Below are 11,750 nucleotides of genomic sequence, written 5' to 3' on the forward strand. Positions count from 1 at the left end.
TCCAAAGCCGATATTAACCATTCACAATTTATTTTACGTTCTTATGAACGTTATGAAAACACTTCTAAAAATTGACTGAAATTCAGACATATGCAAATCCGAAAATTCATGTAACTCTCTTTCTTTTGGATATATATTCATTTGGTGACTTGTTGTGTATCAAATTAGAGAAAGACAAACTTTTTTTTTCACAATATGGGCTCGTCACATATGTACCAGATTGATTGGGTGTTGGCCATTCTCTAGATGCAATGACATGCTCTTTTTCAGACATTTTTTCAAGCTTTCTAACAAGTTTCTTCATGTTTGACTCAAGTAAACAAGTAAGTGGGCTTAATTGTATATTTCATGATAAAAGTTTTGCACACTTATTTTTTATTTTTTAAGTAGGATATTATTTTAAAAGATTGCATAACATAAGATCTCTTTTGTTCTATGATCTGTTTCGAAAATTCGATCGGATATGCTTCCTTCGACTCAAGAGTATGTTTCCTTCGTTTCAAGATAATGATTCATTTGTTTGTGTCCTGTTTAAGGATTATGTTTCAAACATTGTGATGATTCAACTTAATATGAGAAATAATTTCCAAATTATGATAAGATATGACCCTACACGACAGGATTATAATCTTTATATGGCGTCACTCCCTTAGATAAATAAAAATGAGGGATTGATATCAGTAAGAATTTCCGAATTTCGATAAGATATGGTTTATGCTGGTGGGGATTATAACTGTGTCACGACCTCGCTCCTTAGATGATTAAAAATTAGAGACTGATATCATTAAACCAATTAAATGAGATGAAATTTCAGTGCTTCTTGTTCATGATATGCTTTGTATTCGTTTAAGAAACGTTCACTATACTCTTATGATATGTTTTGTTCTCCATTAAGATATATTCATGTTTCAAATATTTCATACGTATTTGTTATATGTACTCGATCGGCCCAACTTGCTGAGTATTTCACAAAATACTCACTCTTACACCCATTCATCAGATAATAATTAAGAACAATTAGGCGAGGCGGAACCAGAGATGTTTTAAAGCGATGATAAAGATCGAGCTCAAGATATGGCATATGTTTTAGTTATGTTAAATTGTAATCACTTCCTCACTTTAAGCATGCCGCATTTGTTTCATTATAAAGACAATGCTTAATTATGAAAAAGACTAGTTTAGTTATATGTTGTACGACGAAGCTGATTGTTTTACGATTATGTGATTGTTAAATAACGCCGGATGTCGACATGACTCGGTCTCAGGGCATGACTCCCTTATCTTTAAGTAGTTATTTAGTTTTTGTTAAAATTTAAATATATTATAATAAGATGTAAATTTATTTTTATAACTCTCATTACTTGTGGAAATTTATCAAAAAAATCCACTATAAAACCTTATTTATTCTAAAACCATAAAACTAATTATAATTCTCTCCGAAAAAATCCGCCATATTTCATGATTTCAAAAACCCATCAGGCATATAGTAAATAAATAATAATGATAATTTAAAAAAATTTCATTAGGCATAAGTGAAAACGTAAATATTTTTTCTTGAATCTTCGTTCATTTAATTAGGTACTAATTATAATATAATTAGTGAATCGTGATATATAAATTTTATAAAAAATTTAAATCAAATATTTTAAAGTAATTGAATAGCTATGTTTTATAAAAAATGAAACACACATAAACCAGTTGGATTGGATAACGTCTGGTTGTATAACATAAGTAGTCTGGTCCGGTTGAATGTCCACTATGATCCAGTCTTGTTGCAAGAAATGCGTTTAAATTATTTGAGATATGGTTCCAATACCTGTAAATATATTTAAAAGACGGTTTTATCTTATATCAGTTGAATATTGTTTGTTATCACCGAAACTAAAAAAATCTAACAAAGCTTCACTTGCATGTCACTTTCCTAACAAAAGAAATTATTACACACACACACTAACATTTATCATTTTTCTAAGCGTAATACTTGAGGTCAATTTAGTGAAAATTTATATGTTTTGACTATTTGGTTTCTTTTTTCGGGAAATTGGCCTTCAGTCCCCAGTCGTCGATTTTTTTTGTGTTCAGTCACTGGGTACTTTTTTAGTACCACAATTCCACATGAAGTGTACCACATTTTCACATAAAGTATACCACATTTTGTATGACATAGTACCACAATTTTGTGGGTAGAGAGTGAACACAAAAGAAATGTTTTGATTGATGATTTTTCACCAACTTCCCCTTCGTTTTTCATTGAAATACTTTACTGGAATGGGTTTTTACATTACAATTCATGAAACAAAAACTTTATGGTTCACTATTACTTACTCATGAATGTTTCTTAAATTTTAAGCTTTTTTTAATTAATTTTTTAAAAATTCATATAAGACGAATGGTTCGTAGTGTATGAACGTGGCGCAAATCTCTTTTAAATTCTATTAAAACTCATCACTGCATCAAAAAAATGTAAGTGGCTAACGTGCTTCGGAGTTAATATGGTCAAACCCAATATTTCGGGGGAGCCCCGACAAATGCTTAGGGAATTTACAAAATCCATTAAATTAATTCGCCAACTTAATATTTGCATATTAAACAATTTTATATACGAAATATATAATTATAATTGATCTTAATATACAAAGCTGTAAAGGTTGTAATATATATATACATACACATACATATATATATATATACATACATATACATACATATATATATATATATAGTTTAGATATGCCGCAAACCTACCGTGCACACCTATGTGAGCACCGATGAGGTGTCACTCACCCATTGAATGTGATGAAATATAGAAAAATTGCGCATCCAATGGGTGAGTGGCACCTAATCGGTGCTCACATAGGTGTGCACGGTAGGTGTGCAACATATCAAAACTATATATATATATATATATTAGTTTAGATATGCTGCAAACCTACCGTGCACACCTATGTGAGCACCGATGAGATGTCACTCACCCATTGGATGTGATGAAATATAGAAAAGTTGCGCATCCAATGGGTGAGTGACACCTCATCGGTTATATATATATATATATATATATATTAGTTTAGATATGCTGCAAACCTACCGTTCACACCTATGTGAGAACCGATGAGGTGTCACTCACCCATTGGATGTGATGAAATATAGAAAAATTGCGCATCCAATGGATGAGTGACACCTACCGTGCACACCTATGTGAGCACCGATTAGGTGTCACTCACCCATTGGATGTGATAAAATATAGAAAAATTGCGCATCAATGGGTGAGTGACACCTAATCGGTGCTCACATAGGTGTGCATGGTAGGTGACAGCATATCAAAACTATATATATATATATATATATACACTTGGTCGGTAATCACTCTCAAATAATAGGTCATTGCAAATTTTTTTCTTTTTTAAAAAAATTGTCAATTATATTTCTAAAATTCTAGCATATATATAATAACTAAAATTGGGAGGGAGCAACGCCGTAATTTTATTTAGAGAGGTTTCAAAACAGTTTTCACTTCTCAAATAAAATAAAACTTGACTAAAATAAAGCAATGTATTTACATTTCTGCAGGCTTTTAATCAATAAAATAGTCAACATTGTCTTTAGTAAACAAACACGTTAATGTTAGACATATGGATTAATATAATCAAATAAAACATATAATGCTGAAATAATATAATATTTAAAGAATTAAAATAATATATCTTACTCGCATAAGAAAAAAATGTAGTAATTTTTTTATGCTGTCATCATTATTCACTGAAGTTTTTTTAGTTGTTTTTTACTCAAACTTTTATAAATAAATGAACAAACGAAAATAGATTATTTTCAAGGATCATAAAAAAAATTCATACTTGTAGCATATATACGATTGTATTTTTGAATCTTATATGTATTTGAAATAGGCCGGATTCATGCTAATATCATGTATATAATATAATATTTTTCTGATATATCAATCGTTGAATATATTAAGCTAGTGAGATAATTAGTTGCTATTTTGATTTGGAGGAAAAACGAACACAATTATTTTACTATTTATTATTATTGATTAAATATTACATCAATCGACAACGATCTATTTATAGGCATTATAATGCTGTCAGAATGGGAATATTCATAGGCCAGAGATCATATGAATGTAGGGTTGAAATTTAGGTCACTTCAAGAAATTTACCTCGAAAGAGATCGATTTACTGTAGTTTGTTCCAAATTTGTCCAAATTTCAGGGCAAAAGTCACTTTGATAAAATGAAAAGTTGTTGCAAATTGCTGCATCATCTTTCGCCTATTGACCAGGATATTGTCCTGACTTTTTTAAGATAATTCTCATGCTCAAGGGACAGACTTAAGTATGAATTTTTGCCCTTCATTTGTTCAAAATTATTCGGAATAATATCGACGTCAAAAACCACAACACGAAAGTTAAAAAATTTTCAATTTTTTTTTTCAATATATTATGTATTGAGATATATTTTTTGAAAGGAAAATAATTGCATAAACTCCATTTAAAATAGAATTGATTCATTTAATATGTTTTCTCCCTAAAATAATGGTAAGTTATAAGTGTTAGCATGAATAAAATATTATATGTGATATTAAAAATCTTTTCATATATTTTTATAAAACTATGATGTATCACAACATAAAATCATTGTTGTTAGAAATATTCTTAAAAGTTATTTTGTGTTTCATTGATTTGTATTTGTGGGCACAACATAAAATAGCCTAAGCAATATTTATTGGATTCGGATTAAAATAATTTGTCTAATTTATAATGTTCCAAAATATTATATCTGTATAGATACGTATACATGGGTACTATAAAGTTCTTAGATTTTATTTTTTAAAATAAAAACTTTGGTCCAGAGAATTGGACTTCAACTACCTTTTTTACACCCTTCCTAGGAGAAGATTCTTTATATTAGGAAGTTTTGAAGTAAGAACGAATTGAGCTGGATATGCGAAATCATGCGAATCAATGCGTGACCTTCTCGTCTGGGAGGCGATGCCCATGTATTGGAGATCTATATATTATCTGAAATCCAACAATTCCACCTCTAATCTGATACAGTTTTCACAAGAACTTGTTGCCATACCTTTACAGTTCAAGATCTCATGTTCCTTTGACTATAATGGTCCAATATCAGCTCACCAGTGTTGAGGGTAGCATGAATACATAAAGTTAATTACCAGACAGAGTTTCTTGATCAGTGTGCTAATGTAACCCAAGGCCTTAAATATAATGCAAAGTCACCCATAAAGGAATCTTGATCCATTACTTAAGTGAAAATATGGAAGTCAAACTAAGCAAACATGAAACATAAACTGCTACTAATGACAATAATTGAGTCACTATACACAGTAACCTGTCTACAATTGTTGTTGAATGAATTTGAACCCGTGACTCAAAGGGCCAAGGGGGGCGGTGCTCCATGTATTGTTTTTCATGTTTTTATCTATTAATTGATGGAATTTAAAATAAATTGAAGAGAAATGAAATTTACCTTCTTTTTTGTGATGAGATGTGCACTCCATTTTTTAAAATTTTTTTGTTTCTTTTTCATTTTTTAAATCTATCTAATCTAATCTAATCTTAAATATATGAGTTTGACTTGTGAATTTATTTTAGCATTCATTTTTGTGATGAAATTTGCACTTTATTTTTTTTAAAAAAAACACTATCTTTAATGAAATTCGAAACGATAATATTAATAAATATTTTTTGTTTGTTTTCTTCCACCTATTAATGGCTAAATTTATCTTTCATTTTTTGAATGAAATTTATACTCCAGTATTTTTTTAAAAAAACTATTCTTTAATGAATTTTAAAATAATAATAATAAATATATGTTTTTTGTTTGTTTGTTATCACCTATTAATAGATTATAAAATAAATTGAAGAAAATGAAATTTAGTCACTATTTTTTGGATGAAATTTAAACTCTGTTTTTTTTTTAAAAAAATCTAATCTAATTCTAATATAATCTAATACTATTATAAATATATGAGTATGAAATGTGAATTTACATAAATATCTGTTGGGTGCAATAATTTTCCTTGTTTGGTAGAGCGATCGAACCGTGGTGCTTGAGCTGCTGTGCGGTTTAAAATATTTGATAACTTTACCAAAAGCTATAGCTAGTGTTAATCGTGCAACTCAAATATTTTAAACAGCACAGCAGCTCAAGCAACACGGTTCGATTGCTCTACCAAGCAAGGACAATTATTGCACCCAACAATTTTTTATATTTAATGAAATTTAAAATAATAATAATAAATACATGTTTTATTGTTTGTTTTTTCCCAACTATTAATTAATTCTAAAATAAATTGAAAAAAAATTTTAGCCATATTTTTTGAAATGAAATTTATACTCTATTTGTTTTAAAAACTATATCTTTAATAGAATTTAAAATTAATAGAAGAATAATAAAATTTACAATCTATTTAAAAAATTGAATTATATCTTTATCTTAAAATTAGTTCTTTTTGTTTGATTTCTCTATTTTTTTTGTTCAATTTATGAATTCTATCTTCTTCTTTTTTTATTTCCCTTTATTTGATTTCTTTTTTTACATTAATTAATGAATTTAATAAATCGAATGAAAATGAAGTATACATACACCTTTATTCAAAATTTTATAGTTTTTCAATTTTTGAATAGGTCTTTTGTGAGCCGATCTCATGTATATATCCTTCAGATTGATCAACCTGGTCAATTTTCTGAGTGAAAAACATTGATTTTTCATGATTAGGGTAAAATAGGAGACATGTTTCACAAAATTGACCAGTGAACAGTCTCATAAGAGTTTTTGTGCTAATTTTTATCTTTAACTTGAGTAAATTAACATCCACTAATAATGTAAATAATACACGACTAATAAATTTGAAAACTCTAATAAAATTGTGTGAATTTACATATATGTCCTTCTCTTCGTTAAATAATATTAATAAATACATGTCTTTTTTTTGTTCATTTTCAGGTATTAATGAATTTTATAATAATTGACGAAAAATGAAATTTTATTTTTGGAATGAAATTTACAGTCCATTTTTTTTAAAAAAATTTATATCTTTAATGAAATTTAAAATAAGCGACACAATATTAGCAGCTTAACTCACGAAAACTTCTCAGGAGTTCACTTATCTCAGTACTATCCTCACTCATGCACGTTTAACCCAACAAAACTGAATTATATTTGTTACCCAAGACACGATTTTTATTTCTTATAGTTGTGATTTACCTGTGCAAAGCCATATATTAAGTTAATGGTGAACATAATGAGGATTGCACTGACATGTGTGTCAGTTTGCCAAATCGTAAAACCATATGCATGACAAACACAAATAATTGTTTGGTTCCATAAGAAAACACTTCAAAAGAATCAAAATGAGTTTAAATTAATTTTATGTGTAATAATCACTCTTATATCCATCAAAAGGATATAAAAAAGAAACAAGAATGAATTCAAATAATTTTTATGTAAAATAAATTACTTTACATCTACAGTAACTTAAAATGATTTATGAGATTTTTTTTAAAATTTTCTTATGTTTTTTTTAAATTTTTTTTCTCGAAAAATGAAAGTTTTAAAAAATATTACAATTATCTTTATGTTTTATGTCATGTTAAATTTTCATCTTGAATACTTGTAAAACTTGTAGTTACCTTTTAAAATATTATTTATGTATAGAACTATATAACTTCAAAATATATCACGAGAAAATTAGAAATTAAAGTTCTTGTAAAAAAATATATATTTGTTTTTTGTTTTATTATTTTGAATACTCATAGTCTAACTATATTATTTTTACAATTTTAAGGTTGTGATATTAAAATATGTGTCAAAGTGATAGTAAAAATATGGTTCTGATTATGAATCACATTAATAAATATTTATATATTTAGACAGAATATTGCAACATTATATACATATATGTATATCAAATTTAAAACAACTCAATTATTGAATTAATGATTTAAAAATAAAAAAAATAGCGTGAGTAATGTGAGAATTGTTCTCCTCATATTATCCTTGTATGTTTCACACGTGTAACGCACGTGCATATCTTCTGGTTATAACAACAAGTACAACTTTTTTAACAACCAACATTCAAGTACCAAATAGGCTATATTAAAAAATTATTTTCTAATATAGTTTGAAATTCTTTACTGCCTATATAAAGCAGTATTCCCGTGGATATCAGATGCAAACCAGAATTTTATTTTCAAACTCTTCTTCTTTGTCATCCCTCCAACCAAAAATCTAATCTCTGGAAAGAGCGGGGAATATCTTTGTATATTGTCTACTGAGATTTCCTCTAAACATGTTTCCCATGGTATTCTATATAGGAACTTTATTAATAATCATCACTACAACCTGGCTTTACAATTGGAAAAATCCCAGGTGTAATGGAGTCCTCCCACCAGGTTCAATGGGCTGGCCACTCCTCGGGGAGACTCTTCAGTTCTTTGTTCCTAACACATCATTTGATATCCCTCCTTTTGTAAAGGAGAGAATGCAAAGGCAAATAATAAGGATACTGTCATCGGTTTATCTAAATCATCAGCTAATTCATCTTACCAATGAAAATAATGATTTTGCTTGTTTTCAGATATGGACCTATATTCAAGACTAGTTTGGTGGGGCGTCCAGTTATTGTATCCACAGATGCAGATCTTAATAACTTCATCTTTAAACAAGAGGGAAAATTATTTCAAAGCTGGTATCCAGATACTTTTACAGAAATATTCGGTAGACAAAATGTAGGTTCTATGCATGGATTTATGTACAAGTACCTAAAGAACATGGTGCTGAATCTATTTGGTCAAGAAAGCCTTAAGAAGATGCTTCTGGAGGTCGAACTGGCATCTAATAGCAACTTAAAGAGTTGGTCAGAAAAGACTATGGTTGATATCAAGGAAGGAACTGCACAAGTAATCAAGATTTATCTTTTCCCCAGCAGTTCCACTGACTTATTTTATATAGGTTTGATTAATATTATTATCAGTGTTTTTTATGTAGATGATATTTGACCTGACTGCAAAAAAGCTCATCAGTTATGAATCAAGTAAATCTTCCGAAAATCTGAGGGAAAACTTTGTAGCTTTTATGCAGGGGTTAATCTCCTTCCCTCTGAACATTCCTGGAACAGCCTACAACAAATGCTTGCAGGTATGTCCACACATCTCGGACTAATATTGATACAATCATAACATACTATCATCCTGGTTAACAGAAAGACTATTGAGCGAACTCATTGCTTTTATCAGGGAAGAAGGAAGGCAATGAAGATGCTGAAAAATATGCTTCAAGAAAGAAAAGAGAGGCCAAGAAAGACCCAAACAGATTTCTTTGATTATGTATTGGATGAACTTAAACGAGAGGATACAGTACTCACGGAGGAGATTGCTCTGGATTTGATGTTTGTTTTGCTTTTTGCCAGCTTTGAAACTACCTCCCTGGCACTCACTCTTGCTGTTAAATTTCTTTATGAATATCCATCAGCGTTGCAAAAATTAAAGGTGAGTGAAGATAAAATTACCATCAACCAAACAACTGACTTCTATATTTGTGTATCTGTCGAGCCAACATGCTCTAAATATGTCACAGGAAGAACAAGAATCAATTATTAAAAGGAGGGAAAATTCAGATTCCGGACTAACATGGAATGAGTATAAATCAATGAAATTCACATTTCAGGTAAACTATAAATTTCTCTATATGACTTGAAAATATTCTGAATTAGTGGAAATGTTTTCACATTCTAACAGAAGCTAATCGCAGTTCATCAATGAAACCGTAAGGATGGCCAATATAGTCCCAGGAATTTTCAGAAAAACACTAAGAGAAACCAAATATAAAGGTACGGTTTTTTATTAGGTTATTTAGAAGAAACTCCGGATTGGTTCATAGGGCATACCTTAATACAATTCTTGGCTGGGCAGGATATACGATTCCAGCTGGTTGGGCTGTCATGGTATGTCCTCCGGCGGTGCACTTGAACCCCACAACATATAATGATCCCCTTCACTTCAATCCATGGAGATGGGAGGCAAGTACTTCCAAATTATTATACTTTCAAAATGATGTTCTTCCATCTATCTCATAATGATGGAGATATAAATGCATACAGGGAATAGACACGAATGACACATCACGAAACTTCATGGCCTTTGGAGGTGGTATGAGATTTTGTGTTGGCACAGATTTCACCAAAGTCCAGATGGCCGTCTTTTTCCATTGCTTGGTCACAAAGTACAAGTAAGAATCAAGCGTTCTATAAATTTTATTTAAATTTTCACGAAAGACCTGCAAAGATGACTAATCTATTTTTGCCCGTCAGGTGGGAACCGATCAAAGGAGGAGACATTCTTAGGACTCCTGGTCTACAGTTTCCGAATGGGTATCACGTCCATATCTTTGAAAAAGACACAAAATCATTTCTTTGAAAAAGACACATGGAATCATATCTTGAACAAGTTGCTTTTCTATGGCTTTTTCGGTCCTTTTAACAGTCTAAGGTCAGGGGTGGTTAACATTAGAATGAACAAATCTAATAAATTGAGAGAATGTCATGGACATGGATAGGCAGCAATGCTTTCATTCCACATAATTGTACTGTACTCTCTCCAGTCGTTATATGATCAGGATACTTTACTTCAAATAATCATCTTGTTACTCATTCCGTGCCTTGGGCATTTTCCAGTTCTTGTCAGGGGTCATCTTTTTTCCTTCTTCTATGATGTCTAGCACAACCGTCCTCTCTCCTGCCCATGTGAGCTTCCCACGATATCCCTGAGATTTTGTGCCTTCCATGCTTATGCTTGTCCTTGTGTACATGGTGAAGATGACAATGGTAAACATTTCCCCTGTTAAACTGCTGCCGCGGTGCTCACCAGGAATGTGCCGCCTCTTTTGAGCATCATGATTATGATATCTTCAGATCTTTTTTCCATTTAAAATCAACACAATATATTCAGAAGTGAGGGAGCTTTGAGTATAATAATGGATACCTTGACATTTAAGACAAAGACCTCGATTGAAAGATGAAAATCAAGCTCATAATCTATTTCAGTGAAAAAATAGAGAGATAAAAGCTGTTGAAGAATCATCGGTATTGAAAATTACAACAGGCATTCGCTAGCTATAAAGTAAACAGAATTCCAAATCGGACCACCTAAATATTGGTGAAACGTACTCTTATTTATTGAAAATTAGCTTTAAAATGGTGGTGTGAAACACAAATAAAATAAACAGTATTAGACACCTATCATTTTGAGAAAGTTGTATGACAGAACATAAAAGACAAGCTTCATCTAGGAACATGAAAAATAATGGAAAATTCATGACTCCCTGCATTGTGTTTAGAGCTTCAAACAGTTGTAACCAAGAGAAAAGAAATTTCCCAGCGTAACAAAGATCTCAAAATTTGGTAAATAAGCAAACTTGCACCAATACTAATCCATTCCAGTTAATTTGGTAAAGAATTTCGTCATATTTTGGCTATATAAAATACTAAACCTAGCGACTTCATCAAATACTGGTTCAAATGGAATTAGGACTTACACTGGAACCTTTAAATGGTATATGAATCTAAATTTTGTCTTAAAACACTTCAAAGTTATCCAAATAATTGTCATTTACGTACCTGGTACACTAAATTACCAAAAACAATAAAGTATATATACATGGATTCACAAATACCTTTATCAGTTAAAAACCAGAAAACAAGAAAAAAAACAGTAAG

General features: G+C 30.2%; 1 protein-coding gene across 2 annotated transcripts; it reads left to right on the plus strand.

Annotated features, from left to right (window-relative positions):
* The first annotated feature begins 8,062 nt into the window (after nucleotides 1–8,062).
* On the plus strand, nucleotides 8,063–10,315 carry LOC142552199 (cytochrome P450 87A3-like). 2 transcript variants are annotated; one of them, XM_075661886.1, is made up of 6 exons: nucleotides 8,063–8,527; nucleotides 8,616–8,937; nucleotides 9,026–9,175; nucleotides 9,274–9,525; nucleotides 9,614–9,703; nucleotides 9,788–10,091. In XM_075661886.1, the coding sequence occupies exons 1-6, from the start codon at nucleotides 8,328–8,330 to the stop codon at nucleotides 9,881–9,883; spliced, it is 1,110 nt and encodes a 369-aa protein (XP_075518001.1). In that variant the 5' UTR covers nucleotides 8,063–8,327; the 3' UTR covers nucleotides 9,884–10,091. The 2 variants fall into 2 exon arrangements, with proteins under 2 accessions (XP_075518001.1, XP_075518000.1); XM_075661885.1 differs by having other exon boundaries at nucleotides 8,400–8,937; nucleotides 9,788–9,866; nucleotides 9,949–10,315.
* Nucleotides 10,316–11,750: the final 1,435 nt, after the last annotated feature.

Source organism: Primulina tabacum, chromosome 7 (assembly GCF_025594145.1).
Source record: "Primulina tabacum isolate GXHZ01 chromosome 7, ASM2559414v2, whole genome shotgun sequence".
Classification (NCBI taxonomy): domain Eukaryota; kingdom Viridiplantae; phylum Streptophyta; class Magnoliopsida; order Lamiales; family Gesneriaceae; genus Primulina; species Primulina tabacum.

What these genes read in the sequence shown, in the direction of transcription:
- LOC142552199 (XM_075661886.1), top strand. Translation starts at nt 8,328, where the DNA reads ATGTTTCCCATGGTATTCTATATAGGAACTTTATTAATAATCATCACT. An exon ending in GTAAAGGAGAGAATGCAAAG is followed by an intron (nt 8,528 to 8,615) that starts GCAAATAATAAG and finishes GCTTGTTTTCAG; the next exon opens with ATATGGACCTATATTCAAGA. An exon ending in CCTACAACAAATGCTTGCAG is followed by an intron (nt 9,176 to 9,273) that starts GTATGTCCACAC and finishes TGCTTTTATCAG; the next exon opens with GGAAGAAGGAAGGCAATGAA.